The sequence below is a fragment of the Bremia lactucae genome, linkage group LG6, assembly GCF_004359215.1.
Source record: "Bremia lactucae strain SF5 linkage group LG6, whole genome shotgun sequence".
Lineage (NCBI taxonomy): Eukaryota > Oomycota > Peronosporomycetes > Peronosporales > Peronosporaceae > Bremia > Bremia lactucae.
Genome location: NC_090615.1, coordinates 1,778,312 through 1,794,363, shown reverse-complemented (window position 1 = coordinate 1,794,363; position 16,052 = coordinate 1,778,312). Strand labels below are relative to the sequence as shown.

General features: G+C 46.5%; 2 protein-coding genes across 2 annotated transcripts; both read right to left on the bottom strand.

The window, feature by feature from the left end:
- Positions 1-4,108: 4,108 nt before the first annotated feature.
- CCR75_003580 (uncharacterized protein) lies at positions 4,109-5,074 on the bottom strand (the record flags this gene model as incomplete). The annotated part of the gene is made up of 1 exon (XM_067961674.1): positions 4,109-5,074. One exon carries the CDS (start codon positions 5,072-5,074, stop codon positions 4,109-4,111), a length of 966 nt encoding a protein of 321 aa, XP_067818100.1.
- A 281-nt stretch (positions 5,075-5,355) lies between these two features.
- CCR75_003582 (uncharacterized protein) lies at positions 5,356-5,679 on the bottom strand (the record flags this gene model as incomplete). The annotated part of the gene is made up of 1 exon (XM_067961676.1): positions 5,356-5,679. One exon carries the CDS (start codon positions 5,677-5,679, stop codon positions 5,356-5,358), a length of 324 nt encoding a protein of 107 aa, XP_067818098.1.
- Between the last annotated feature and the right edge of the window lie 10,373 nt (positions 5,680-16,052).

The window sequence follows — 16,052 nt, the reverse complement described above, 5'->3', positions numbered from 1 at the left end:
GCCATGTCTGCAGATGTGCAACTCTACATGGCGAACGTAATTCTCTTAATATCTCTGCTCGCAGATGACGCTAGACGCCACCCGCTTTATATGACTGCATCTATTGTGCATCACATACACAAGGGTGGGTTCCTGTATGAACCTCACCCGAGTGACAGGTCACTTTACTTTACATGGAGTAATTGACCTTTCGTTAAGTGTCCTTTACCGGTGTGTAACATAAGGCAGCTGGCCCGTTACAACACCCATTTTTCTAACGTAGTCTACTGGTACGCAAATGACGAAAATGCATCGTTCCTTCAGATGCAGGAGGCAATCCAGTATCAATCGACCTTATCTCAGCCGCTCTGTAGATCCTGATTTTGAATGCTCTTTCACATGGTAGTAGTGACCATTGCCTCGTGAACAAGTATAAGCGATCGACACATTGTTTGCCGATCGCTTAGCAGAGGGCCATGTCAGGAAGTCAACCTCCCCACATAGCTCTCCGACCTTCTGTGTGCGTAAAGCAACAGAGTGTGGCGGATTGTGCATGCGCTCAATAAATTGAACGCTGCAACGGTACCGGCTCAAACGTCGATACCACGAAAAGACGTAATCGTTAATGGTATGTCAAATATTACTATCTTTTTGTCAATGGATCTGATGAATGGATTCTATCAGATTCTTATGCATGAACAGGTTATTTTGTTCACAGCAATAAGCACTCCAAACGGAGTGGTATGGAGTGGCTAGTTGGTGGCTAGTTGATGACGTCTTCGTTAATAGCAGAATCATGAACGGAAAGTCGGACGTTGAAGTACGTCGTACCCACGTCCGCAAGGTTCTTAAACTTATGCGTAAGCATAAGTTGTATGCAAATCTCAAGAAGTGTATAATCGCTGCAAGCGAAAGACAACTTCTTAGGAGCATCCTGGATAACCACGGTGTACACCCTGATCCGGAAAAGATGAAGCCGATCACCGACTGGAGGTAATTTCGAAGTCCCTTTACATCGCCTGTGTCAGTCGATGTAAAGGGACTTCGAAATTACCTCGGCTTAGCGGCGTACATACATAAGTACTCCCACAATTATGCCGAAATGATGGTAAATATTCTTCTTTCTTGAAGAAAATGTTTAATGGTCTTGGAACGCTCATTGTCAGCGTTCCTCTGAGGGTATCAAATGCAATCGCCATTCCTGGCGATTCCGGACCAAGACAGACCAATTCATAGTGGTCTGTGACGCCAGCGATTTTTCAATCAGCTGTCCGTTAATGGAATCTGACAGAGACGGCGCAGAGCGCGTCGTGTGCTATCAGTCGCGTCAGCTTTAATCAGCTGAACGCAATTACCCATTGCATGACAAGGAATGCCTTGCCATGAAGTATGCACTGGCTAATTTTAGGGTCTATCTCTTGGGGGGTAAAGCATTCATTGATTATACGGACCATGCGTCTTTACGCCAGGCCATAAACACTCCACACCTCTTGCAAGAGTGATGAGATGGTTGTTTTTCTTCGTGGAGTATAACTTCTCCGTGAATTATAAACCAGGACGACTTAATGTCGGGCGCTGATGCCCTTTCGCTCCGGCCCCATTTTTAGCCGGCTGCGCAAAGCAACAATCGGAATGGGCCCACTGTTGCAACTATCAACAGTGAGCATGAGCCCGCTGTTGCAACAATAGTGTTTTGTCGTCAATATTACTTGATGACGTCAGAAAAGCTTATTAAGAAGATAAGGCTGTTAAAGGTTGATGAATTGCCAAAAAATCCATCACATCAATCCTTGATAGGATTGTCGAAATTGTATCGACTCTCAACGGATCGATGCACAACACGCAATGGTTTACTGTATTACACAGCCATTGCTGGCGACACACCTCGTGTTTCGTGTACTGCACCGCCGAGCAATGGATCACCAATTTGAGTTCACACCGGAACAGTCTAAAGCGTCTGTCAAAGCCTGACGGTCTCGAGCTTAAGCATGATAGTCTCGAGACAGAGCCTGTATCTCACGAACCAAACGGTCCATACATCCACCAAGGATGAGATCGTTTTGAAGGAATTGATGTGTCCGTTCGTTCACCAGTTGATCATCCGCAGCTTGCGCACAGTTTTTCAACTGGTCAAGAGAAGCACAGTCGACCGTCACCGTTAATTCGCAGCACCGGGATTTTTCGTGACCATCGTCCTCCCGTAAATAACGGAGGACGTGATCCAAGTCACGGTGTTGACTTGGGTTCGGCGAACGAGGCGACCCCGAATGTTCCCCCTTGCACATCCATTGACAGATTCGGGTGGTGAAAAGCGTTTCTTAGTTGATCGCTTCTTGAACTACAGTAGGCTGAGGGGGTTCGAACAAGTTACCTCATTGGATGGGAACCTCGTTCTCGATTGATGATGGACGTTCCGGGTCTCGTTCGACAGTACGACGAGAAACCCATCCTCTTCCAAAGAGGGTCCATCAGAGAACGAGCGCTTTCCGTGTTTTTAAAAAATGATTGGAGGTTCATAATCCCTTCGCGCATCTCACAAGAGGTGTGCGTCCTCCAGTGAAGGCCTTTAAGGGAGTATGCCTCCTTAGCGGCATGACCCGCACCCTTACAACATAATGGACATGAGTCTCCCCACGAAAGGCAAGGTAACCCTGCCACTCTGGACAAACGATGCAGCTTGTAGCGTGCACCGACTACGGTCTGTCTTTCGAACCGGTCACGGAAAGCATCCAGTTTGTCAAGTTAGGCCTGGCGGCCTATGCTGTGCACATTTGGTACGAATGCTTCCCAAGCTTGGAACAAAGGAGTGACATTCTTTGTCCGCTTGCATGTGTACTATCGATGCCATAAAAATGCATCGATGAAGAATTCCGTTTCGTCCTCAACATCACTTGTAAAGTCTGGATGGGTCGAATAACGGAATTTAGTAAGGATCGCTGGTCATACCATACCAACGAGTTAAGCTGCCCGAAGAGGGCAACCAGATTTTCTTTCAGAAGCGAACCGCAAGCATCGCGATCCCTCTTCCTTTGGTACATGTTAGCGTTCACGGTATCGTTACTCTCGGAGGGATCCGAGAGTACTTCGGTAAGCATACTACCAGTAGTATGGTTACCGAAGTGACCTTTACGATCACTTCGTTCCTGGTGATGCGTACTGACATAATGTAGAGTTATCATCTTCTATTGAGTGATCACAAGATGACTCCGCACCAAAAGGGTCGGACGAAATGTCAAAAAACCTTGTTATCACCTCTTTGGTTGTCACGTTAGAACTCGTAGGTTCATCAGACGTGGCCCCGGTTGATCCGGAGGCCTAAACAGTTGCCACCGAGTCGGGTGATGACGCCGACCCGTGCCAGTCGCCTACAATTGGAGTAGCAGGTGATCACCTCCAATTGAGCAGGAGGTGACGCACTCGCTACCGTAGACGCATAAGCGTCTACTGAATCATTTGTATCACTAGCAGCTGCACTGAGCCGTAGAAATGACTTCTATACTAATACTTTCCATATATAACCATAAAAAAATTTTACGCGCAAAAACTCCAACCCCATGGTTATTTTTCTCTTAAAGATAATAATGCCTGCCAGCTTTGCAAGCTACGCGCACGGGTTTCGAAACCATGCGCAATTAAAAGCTGGAATTCAAATAAAATCAACAAGTGCTAATTTACCGAGGGAGACAAAATAGTACTCTCTGTCACTCTACATCAGTCACTATAGTGTTTGTTGTTTAAAGGGGTGATGTAACTGGTGTACGTCACATAAATATTATTTTTCTTTAATAGGGATAATATTATCTCCTATAAGAGGAAATAAATAAAGAAGTACAAAATTACAATCTTTTCGTTATTTTGACTTAATAGTATCAATAATGCCAAATTTGGTAAAATTGACGCAATAAGACATTGGTTCTATTAACTGGTTGATTTAATTTAGATTCGCCAATCGTTACATGACACGAGTAGGCGTTGCGCAATAAGTTTTCAGTTTCTCATCTTAGCCCAAATCGAGAAGTGCAAATTTGCACGATAAACAATGTAATTGTTACAACTATTCTGTCAGATCAAGATAACATGTGCATCCCAGCTACCGTGAGTCAGCTTGCCAAAGATTCTATCTTGTCATCTATAACTTGCTCGCGGCATTCCCGACCTGCGGAGCAATACTAGAATAGAGGGGATCAATGTACTGATGTTCCATTTTTGCGTCGCCAATGGGCTCTCCATCTGAAACAAATAGAGTGCCAACACGTTCGCCATTGACGATCCGCAGCAGCACCCCTTGTTCTGCTTTGGCCACCACAGCAGCGTGCACAGCGCCACTATTCACAGCACGGATGCATGAGTAGAGCTTGTCTTTCTGCCCGATAGCTCCGACGCGACTTTCACGTGCAATCACTTGTTTGTCGCCGCGGTGGAACCTCGTGATAAGCTTTCGATTGTCTTTGCTGCCCGTGTAAATCCCATCCACGTCCGTAAGGAGCACCATAAGATCAACAATCATCTCCTGCGCAAATAGTGCCGCTAGTGAATCATTATCCCACGCAATTTTGTCCTCGACAATTAGCGGCGTAGTACGATGAGTAATGACGTCGTTTTCATTGATGACTGGGATGATGCCGACATCCAGCAGGGAACGCATGGCACGCTTCAAATTAACACGGACTTGAGGTTCCCGAAAGTCGGCATCGGATGCCAGTACTTGGGAACAGGCCAAATGATACTGGGAGAATAACATTTCGTAAAGACTTTGAAGGCCGCTTTGGCCCGCAGCGGCACACGCTTTTTCGTAAAACTGAGCGTTTTTATCCACCTGACCCCCAAGATGCGATTGCATTGATCCTGACAATAAAAACTGACGATGCAGCACCATCTTTCCTATAGGGACCGAGCCACTGGACACGAGAATGATGCTGTGGCCACGCATGTGCAGCACTGCAATTTGTTCGACAATGTTGCCGATTTGGCCCATGGCCAGTAGGCCCTCAGGCGATTGCACAATCTCCGTGCCAATTTTGATGAGAATGGTGCGCGCACGGCGCAGGTTGCGGCCACCGTCGCGCTTTTCTGGCTCGTTGCTATAGCTCACCATGAAAGTTGAAATAATTTAACAGAGTCATTCGATTGGTAGGAAATACAGATACTGAAAATTTGTAAGGCCAGGAATTGCACTTATTGCACCAGCAAAGTCCTAAGCTTTCACATTATGTTACTACAGTCGCCCGTAGAAGCTAAATCTGTAAGCCGTGTCGGTGGTTGTATATCTAGTAATAAGTAACGCATAACGCAAAAGACCTTAGTTTGATAATTATCATACAACGCTGCCACGATCATCGATACCGCGAATTCTGCAACAGCAATTGTGCAATAATTTTAACTTGAGCCGATATTTTTGCCAAGCTTTCTCGCAGCTTCTTGTAGCGATCGCAACTTTTTTTTCTGCTCACCATCGAGCAACTCATTGTCCTCGGATGAGAGCATCTCGCCGAAGCGGTTCTGCTTTGTCGCCATAACGGCTGCATACTGTTCCCATTCGCGTATGAAGAGTGCCACGTACTTGGGATCAGAGCTTTTGTGCCGCTTGAATTCGTCACGCACGTACTGGTCTCCGAGAACACGCATGTGCGGCTTTAACTTTTTCCGATGCAATGTCAGAATGCGCCGGTATAGCGTCAATACCTTAGCACTTTGAGTCATTTTTTTGAAAATGATTATAACTTCTCCATATGTTGCAGCATGCTTCAATGTTGCTTGTTCGGACAAACTTCCGACGATGCGCTCTTACACGAACCTGATTCTCGACGCTTTGCTCTTTGGCGATGACAAAGCTAGCGAAAATAACGCGATTAGTCAATCGCCATATGAATCGACAACTTCCCATTCTACCAACCAGGACAGGTTGCGTTTTTCACGTCGCACTTCCCCCGTTTCGGAGCTCTCAAATCCGCATCCGGTGAGCTCAAAACTGTTCAAGCTTTTTCGCCCCAATGGGCTGCATTCAAAACGAAATATGACAAACACGCACCTGCAAGTGTTGAACTTGGATATCGCAAGCTTNACTGTCTCTTATAGACAGGCGTTTTCAATTTTCTTGGATGTTTCTTTTGAAGCAAACATCCTTGTTTCGTACCACTCAACTTATTCGAGTGGTCAAACTTTGACGCTGCCTGTGCTTGTGCACAGCCGTCGATATCTAACTCCACAGTGCGATGGGTTGTCACACTGAGGTTTTCTGCAGTCGTGCAAACGACCGAACCACAAGTGAAGCATTGCACTCACTCGTAGGACATCCACACCCTTGTGGACGCTCCAAGACGTTCATCGGATGACGATCGGACGAACGAAAGGCAGGCATCGTCTTGGCTTGATGCTGCCAGTTTAATGCATGGCTCGTACTTTCTCAGCCATGGTAAACCAAGGGTGACATCAAATTTGCCATCCAAATCAAGTACGTTGAACCTCATCGTACTGTTGACCCTTTAACGTGTATTGGATACCAACTACACGTTTCTTCACTGTTACAGATGCGCCTGCTGCTTGGCGCACTGTCATCCTCGTTAGAGGTCAATCGCTCCCAATAAATTTAAGTCTGCGATTTTCTAGCGATTGGCGTCGAATAAAACAAAACGGCAATGGACAAGATGCGGCACAACGTGAAGCAGCACCAGATGACGATGCCACTTATCGTGACCCAAGAGCCAAATTTAGCGTCTGTACAGAATGACGTGGGTTAAAATCAATGGTTTTGAATCGATATTGTTTCGGGACGCTCGCCTAAACCCGGATAATATCAAATGGAAGAAGGCAGAGCATGAAGAAATACTTTCGCTTAAAGCTTACGATAAATGTGCACGCTGATCAAATGCAATAATGGAACTAAGCGTATCTACACTAAGGGTTACGGCACTATCGCGCAGACGCCACTACTACCATGTGAAAGAGCATTCAAAATCAGGATCTACAGAGCGGCTGAGATAAGGTCGATTGATACTGGATTGCCTCCTGCATCTGAAGGAACGATGCATTTTCGTCATTTGCGTACCAGTAGACTACGTTAGAAAAATGGGTGTTGTAACGGGCCAGCTGCCTTATGTTACACACCGGTAAAGGACACTTAACGAAAGGTCAATTACTCCATGTAAAGTAAAGTGACCTGTCACTCGGGTGAGGTTCATACAGGAACCCACCCTTGTGTATGTGATGCACAATAGATGCAGTCATATAAAGCGGGTGGCGTCTAGCGTCATCTGCGAGCAGAGATATTAAGAGAATTACGTTCGCCATGTAGAGTTGCACATCTGCAGACATGGCATCTAATCATTTGGTAAAAAGACTTTATGTTTAATTCGACTGAATATTAATCATGTATTAAACTTACATCCTAGATAGCCAGTGCGCTAGAGAAGACAGGCAACCGCTTCCGTGACCAAACTTGTTCTAAGGTACAACTTCGTTGGGTGAGGTCTCCTTAGGTGCCCACCAACTACTACACGGCGCGTGAGAATATACGGTCAAAATCGCTTCCTCGCTGTGCTTGAAGGTGTGTGCTTTGTAGTGCGAGGCCGCTTTAGAAGCAGCCACCTACACTTGGTATCTTTCCCACGTCCCATCTCTCTGATCGTGTCAGTGAGGATGAGCCTCAATATCGAATGGGCTCATTTCCCCCACCTTTCCAACCATCATCGGGAGGTGGCGAAGCACTTGGCACAGGGACATGGTGAGCAAAGTTTGGCCAGGCTCTTGGGCAGCCCTCCCGAGCAACATGATGCTCAGCTGGAGCCGTTTGAGGCGTTTGTGCTCGGACAGCGAATGGCCGTGTCAGCCATACTGCGGGGAGTCCGTTATAAAGACTCAGGATGAGCAGGACAGGACTGTTGAGACGCTCTCCTCCCGGCCGTATCAGTCGAGGCCGTTCGGATGGACCCGCCCAAGTTCGATGGAACTGACGCGCACACGATTGTCCACTGGTCGTTAGCCGTGGAGCAATGCGGTGTCGCGCAGCTCATTGAGAACGACACCCGAATTGTGTAGTTACGGTATGTTCATTTACACGGAAGGCCTCGGAGTGGGCTTACTCAGCGCTTTTTTACGACAGACGCTAAGGTGTTCCCATCATTAAGACATAGATTCGCGCCATCTATCATCTGCCCCAACAACGAAGCGTTGCTTCAGGCGGACCTGTTTGAGCGCGATAGGCGAAGCGATCCCTGCAATAACATGTGCAAGAGATGCACTCGCTGTCGACATCCATTGCTGTGGGTCCCATATCGGAATATATATAGGTGCGATGTTCATGAACGAAATGCTGCACGGTGCATTGGGACTGGCCCATTTTAGACATGTGCCGTCGACGATGGAAGAGGCAATCCAAATTTGCTTAGTTGTAGAGCAATCCTTCAAAAGTGCCTCGGCGACAGCTTGGTATAAGCGTCGGCAATAGGTTGGATGCCACTCCTATGGGGTTGGGCAATGCAGACGTAGTCTGCTTCAAGTGCGGCACGCGACTATTAAGTACTGCTACTCTAACTAAAAAGGCAGTTTCTGAATTACTTGGTGGCACTACGGAACTACTACCGCATTTCATCGGACCGTTTGCAGTGATTGAGGAGGTTGGAGACCTAAATTATAGGCTCACCCTCCCGCCGTATATGAAGACGCACCCCGTCTTTTACGTGGGTGGTTCTAAAAAGCTCAGAAGGTTTAGCTACTATAGGTAAACTCTAAGGCTTTCGATTAAAGAAAAAGTAAAACTGTATTAATATATTAAGTTTCCTGCGTATCTACTTCTAATTTTGATGTAGTAATAATTAACTATGTATGGCGCCTACTTGCGCACCGCACAATTGTGTCTTGTGACGATTGGCGGGGTTAATTTAAACTTAAATCAACCAATCAATAGAACTGATGTCTTATTGCGTCAATATTACCAAATTTTATAATATTGGAACTGATTAAGTCAAAATCAATATAGGTATTAATTCTGTACTTCTTTACTTATTTCCTCTTACAGAAAAAAATATTAATTATTCCTCTTATAAAAAATATTAATGTAACAGAACACCCCGTTACACTTCTAAAGCGGCCTCGCACTCCAAAGCAAACACCTTCAAGAACAGCGAGGAAACGGATACCGTCTTCTCTATCGAACAGTGCAGTAGCTGGTGGGCACCTAAGGCGACCCCACCCAACGGACTTGTACTTTGAAAAAGTGTCGTACGGAAGCGGTTGCCCGTCTTTTCGTGAGCATTTGTTATCTAGAAAGTAACTTTAAGACTGATTCATGATTATAAAACCAAGCATAAAACCCTTTACCCAATGATTGAATGACATCTCTGTAGATGTGCATCTCTACATGGCGAGCATATTGTTCTTAATATCTCTGCTCGCAGATGACGATAGACGTCACCCATTTAATGTGAATGCACCTGTGTGCATCAATACACAAAAGTGGGTCAATATGCGAAACTCACGTCAATTTACTTCACATAAAGCAATTGTCCTCCCGCTAAGTGTACTTAACGGGTGTGTAACATAAGGCAGCTAGTCCATTAAACCACCCCCTCTTAAAGAACGATTTTGCAATTTATAAACGTCGCCAACGTGAGGAACGAGGGAAAGCGAGCCGTCTACCCGAACGCGCCACTAAAGATTTCTCAATCACTCCTTTAGCGACAAGTGCGTGCGCCTACTAGGGTGACATCACACGGCGCTCGTCATGCCACGTAAAAGGGGCAAAGCTGATCAGTCGTCTGCCAAGACACCCAAACAACCAACACGACGCGTACGCGCCGCGTAATACGCCTCCGTCGCCTACTGTCACGGTTGCAACGCCGACAGCTACTGCTGCTGTCAACTAAACAACGATCCATCCCACTTGCACAGTGAGGATATATTACTCATTATAATCGACAATGAGCTATGGAACTATATATATATATATAGATCCATAGCTCATTGTCGATTATAATGAGTCGACGCCGCTGCCATCACCACATAGTAGTGACGAGTTCAGCGAGCTAATCAGGAAGGGTGATGGCGCTATCATGCCCATCCATAATTCACCAGTTGCCTTCAACATGGAGACGCCTAATGTTGCGAAGGCAAACTTGCCTAACGTCAACAAGGCAACTGTCTTGTCGTCTGTGCCAGCTAGCGCAGCGACCATTCACGAGAGCACTGTTCATAAAGGTGATTTGCTTCTCAATTGAGTAAAACCCTACATCTGTCGCTCAGACCATTATCCATAACGGGGAGTGTGACGTAGAAAATTCTGAGCATAAAGCTTAACCGACGGCAGGTAATCATGTCCAGTCGGTGTCACAGTTTAGCCGAATTGAACGCGGCTATGTGACTGATGGCATACCACCTATGCCACCTCCATCCAAATGGCTTTGTTCGGATGGAACTAGTGCGTCGCTCCTAGAGCGCGCTTCTATCGATGCACATAATTATTATGGCGTCTACCATTCGCGGAAGGCTCAAGAGAAATCCCTTAGCCGTTTTCTCCGATCTCGGTCGTGTTGCGTTCTAATGAGACAATTGAAAAAAAGGAAGCAAATTTCTGCGCTGCTTTCAGCCTTATTCCGATGTGGCGACGGTCGCGGCGAATCAACTCCGCTCGTTTGCGTGTGAGAAAAGTCAAAGGCGGTACTGTACCCCTGCTTCTCTTCATTACGCTACTACTGCTAGTCCATTTGGACTTAGCTTTCCAAGAGTTAAAACTCGTTGCGTATTCCCTCCATTGGACGAGGATTTGAGGCTTATGCTTCACGGAGAGGTGAGCAAGCAACCTTCCAACACGGAAGCGTTGGTTCCCAGCAGTATCCCCCAATCTTGGCGGCGCCCGAAAGGAGTGGCGATTACGCCCTCCTACTCCCGGCAGACTATTCTGCTTCCGTTCGGTCGCAGGCGCAGAAGCGCTGCTGAACGACGGATCGGGGGTCTCGAAGGTCAAGTTTGCGACTGGCTTCGGACCTTCACGATATTCGATCGAAGGATCGCCAGGGTCCGGAAAGGTGAAACTTCGGCCAAATCTTATGGAGAAGCTGATGGTGAAAGACCCGCGTCACGCACGCGATCATCCTCGCTCTTCGAGCCCATATCACGGTGGGAGGAGTTTGTCGGCTGGAAGCCTTTCACCTTCCCCGTCACCCGCACCTGATCGACGCTCGACCCGTCGTCGGCGTCACCATCTGTCTCCTTTGACAGATGGGGATATGTGATCTCGTCTGGATCATAATATGTTTCATGCGTCGCATACGTGAAGAAGTCGAGGTACCCCACCTTCACTGTAATCAGTGTAGGCTCTCTAGTACTGTTATCAGTAAATAGGAGAAGATGCCCCGTTACACTTAATAGCCCTTCGTGGTCCGTTCAGCGGCCGGCGCACGTTCCATCCAGCATGGACATGTGGAATGATGAAGGAGGGAGCTTTCAACCCCCTCAAGAAGGCTATCACGCAACGCGTGAAGGTTCAATCATTCAAGTGACCTTGAATGGAGAGCAATCAAACGCATAAGTTCGTTTTTGGCGAGCCAGTCATTGGCGCCATACTGTGTACTCCGAACACAGATAAACAACATGCGGCCATAGCCGAGTTTATACAGCATAAACTCGACGGGTCCCAAGAAAATGTATCCTAGCTTCACCAGCAAGGGTAGAGGTGTTGAGAGAACAGGGTGCTCAACAGTTGGAACTGTTGAGACAGCAGTATTTACATGCTGCTTCCAGGCCGACGCTTCCGCGTCAATTCGAAAGATTGAAAATTGAAATCTCTAAGTTTAAGGCAGTCGAAGGTGACTCTCATTTACGATGGTTCGTCGAATTGAACGACGCCATTAAAGCTCGGCGCATCAATGATGATGCGACGAAAGAGAAATTTGGCATGTCTAACTTAGCCGGACGTGCCGAATCTTGGACTTTAGGGCTCAAGCTTCACGACCCGATGTTTTGTTGATCTTATGAGATCTTTAAGACCGGGCTCAGGCAAACATTTGAGCCGCCACGTGCCGAATTCAGGGCTTGAGCCGAGCTCCTGGATTTGAAGCAGGGAATGCGTGACCTTCACGCTAATGCCCAGTAGACACGATAACTCGTAAATTGTATCGTGAGTTATCCAATTAATGAACAAACACAAATAGCTGTGTTTATTAAAGGTCTTGCAGACGGTCCTGTTAAACCTCACCTGTTCCGGCTTGAACAAGAGTCGTTCGACCAAGCGATCTCTGTAGCGAACAGAAGGACTTCAGTCTTAAATAGGCTTTCGTCCACTCTGGAGCTTATCGTCGTCCGAGACGACAAAAAAACGGAGGTCCAGAGCCTATGAACCTCTCGTATGTGGAAAGTCATAAACGATTGCAAAAATGCAATTGCTGTCAAAAGATGGGTCACTACGTCTTTGAGTGCAGTGCCTCACGTACAATGCCTAGAAAATATGAGCGAGACGATCGACACCCCACTAGGAACAGCGGAGGACGCGAATCCGACGCTGTTGAGAGGTCGCAACGGCGAAGCGGATCGTAAAAAATGGTCAGGGCCAGTTGCAGGCCTTTTGACGAAAGTTGCTCCTCACACACAAATATTGTGCGTAATTGTCCCAGGTGATGAGGTTAACCTTATCACCTTGAAAGCTATAGTGGCAAATAGATTGCCATTAAAGTCCCTACTCGATTGTGGGGCGTCGAACAATTTCATTCGACGGCAATCGCTAAAAAATCGCAGACTCAAATTTATTGAGAGCGATTGACCTCTAACGAGGATGACAGTGTGCCAAGCAGCAGACACATCTGTAACAGTGAAGAAACGTGTAGTTGGTATCCAATACACGTTAAAGGGTCAACAGTACGATGAGGTTTCAACGTACTTGATTTGTATGACAAATTTGATGTCACCCTTGGTTTACCATGGCTGAGAAAGTACGAGCCATGCATTAAACTGGCAGCATCAAGCCAAGACGATGCCTGCCTTTCATTCGTCCGATCGTCATCCGATGAACGTCTTGGAGCGTCCACAAGCGTGTGGATGTCCTACGAGTGAGTGCAATGCTTCACTTGTGGTTCGGTCGTTTGCACGACTGCAGAAAACCTCAGTGTGACAACCCATCGCACTGTGGAGTTAGATATCGACGGCTGTGCACAAGCACAGGCAGCGTCAAAGTTTGACCACTCGAATAAGTTGAGTGGTACGAAACAAGGATGTTTGCTTCAAAAGAAACATCCAAGAAAATTGAAAACGCCTGTCTATAAGAGACAGTCATAGTCTGGAGTCGATCGTAAAGGATATCGCTGTGGTTGCGCAACCACAGAAAGAGGCAGTTGGGGATGATACTTTCCAAATAAAACTTGAGGGAATGAGTCCCCAAGAATCTGTAGGAATAAGTCCCTAGAAACGAGTGATCGAAGATCTCAGGTACATTAGGAAATAAGTTCCAAAGAGGAAACTGAGACATTTAATGTCTCAATAAACAACGGATCAAGTGTAGGTGCTTATACACTTGATCTGATAGCGCCTCCAAAGTTAACTTCGGAGATAAGTCCATCGCTAACGCTAGAATCGAAACGGCTCTTGCGTGATCTGCGCGGTGGCAAAGTCAAGCAGATCTGCGTAATTTCCATGGCCGATATTCGGTCGGCAATGGTATTTCCTGAAAACGAACGGGTCCTCAGAAGCTCATCGATGGACGAAAATTTCTTCGATGAGAAGACCCGGATCGAACGTTTTACGTCCCAATCCCGAGAGTATTTGAAATCTAATCCTTTATATAAGGATTTGATCGAATTCAAGGATGTATTCTCTGAATCCGTACCGTGCGAGTTGCCAAAGGATAAAGGCACTCGACACGGAATCGACCTGATACCAGGTTCGAAATACTGTGTCATGAAGTAGTGACCATTGCCTCGTGAACAAGTATAAGCGATCGACACATTGTTTGCCGATCGCTTAGCAGAGGGCCATGTCAGGAAGTCAACCTCCCCACATAGCTCTCCGACCTTCTGTGTGCGTAAAGCAACAGAGTGTGGCGGATTGTGCATGCGCTCAATAAATTGAACGCTGCAACGGTACCGGCTCAAACGTCGATACCACGAAAAGACGTAATCGTTAATGGTATGTCAAATATTACTATCTTTTTGTCAATGGATCTGATGAATGGATTCTATCAGATTCTTATGCATGAACAGGTTATTTTGTTCACAGCAATAAGCACTCCAAACGGAGTGGTATGGAGTGGCTAGTTGGTGGCTAGTTGATGACGTCTTCGTTAATAGCAGAATCATGAACGGAAAGTCGGACGTTGAAGTACGTCGTACCCACGTCCGCAAGGTTCTTAAACTTATGCGTAAGCATAAGTTGTATGCAAATCTCAAGAAGTGTATAATCGCTGCAAGCGAAAGACAACTTCTTAGGAGCATCCTGGATAACCACGGTGTACACCCTGATCCGGAAAAGATGAAGCCGATCACCGACTGGAGGTAATTTCGAAGTCCCTTTACATCGCCTGTGTCAGTCGATGTAAAGGGACTTCGAAATTACCTCGGCTTAGCGGCGTACATACATAAGTACTCCCACAATTATGCCGAAATGATGGTAAATATTCTTCTTTCTTGAAGAAAATGTTTAATGGTCTTGGAACGCTCATTGTCAGCGTTCCTCTGAGGGTATCAAATGCAATCGCCATTCCTGGCGATTCCGGACCAAGACAGACCAATTCATAGTGGTCTGTGACGCCAGCGATTTTTCAATCAGCTGTCCGTTAATGGAATCTGACAGAGACGGCGCAGAGCGCGTCGTGTGCTATCAGTCGCGTCAGCTTTAATCAGCTGAACGCAATTACCCATTGCATGACAAGGAATGCCTTGCCATGAAGTATGCACTGGCTAATTTTAGGGTCTATCTCTTGGGGGGTAAAGCATTCATTGATTATACGGACCATGCGTCTTTACGCCAGGCCATAAACACTCCACACCTCTTGCAAGAGTGATGAGATGGTTGTTTTTCTTCGTGGAGTATAACTTCTCCGTGAATTATAAACCAGGACGACTTAATGTCGGGCGCTGATGCCCTTTCGCTCCGGCCCCATTTTTAGCCGGCTGCGCAAAGCAACAATGGGAATGGGCCCACTGTTGCAACTATCAACAGTGAGCATGAGCCCGCTGTTGCAACAATAGTGTTTTGTCGTCAATATTACTTGATGACGTCAGAAAAGCTTATTAAGAAGATAAGGCTCTTATAGGTTGATGAATTGCCTAAAAAATCCATCACATCAATCCTTGATAGGATTGTCGAAATTGTATCGACTCTCAACGGATCGATGCACAACACGCAATGGTTTACTGTATTACACAGCCATTGCTGGCGACACACCTCGTGCCGTCACCCCAACCCATCATAATTTGCAATTACTTATCATGAATGAGTGCCAAGATGTAACAAGAAGTGGGCATCGTGGACGTGAGAAGACCTATCTCACGATAAGTCGCGACTTCTACTGGCCACGCCAGTATGCGTTCGTCCGCAAGTACGTACGTGCTTGCGAATTTTGTCAACGGAAAAAGCCCACCGCTTCATCCCGTGCTCCGTTACAACCTCTGCCTGTTTCGACTGAGTGTTGGCAGTCTGTATCTATAGACTTCGTCTTCGGAATTCCCGAAAACGATCACAAGATAATGGTATTCTTGTGTTTGTTGATCATTTCAGCAAGATGGTCCATCTTGCTGCAGTCCCAGAGTCGACCACAGCCAAAGGCTGTGCTCCTGTGTTTATTGATCATTTCAGCAAGATGGTCCATCTTGCTGCAGTCCCGGAGTCGACCACAGCCAAAGGCTGTGCTCCTGTCATTGTTGACACGATATTTCGACTCCGACTGCATGGGTTACCCCGTTAATTGGTAACAGATAGACCCCAGATTCACGGCAGTGCTTGCAATCCGTATTCTAATCACTTAGAACACAGTTGAAAATGCTCTACGGTGAATGCGAAGTATACCAATGTTGACTTAATTAACATTGAAATGGACAAATTCAGTAATAGCGGAAAGAATATTACTGACATCGATAACAATGCTGAAAGACTCA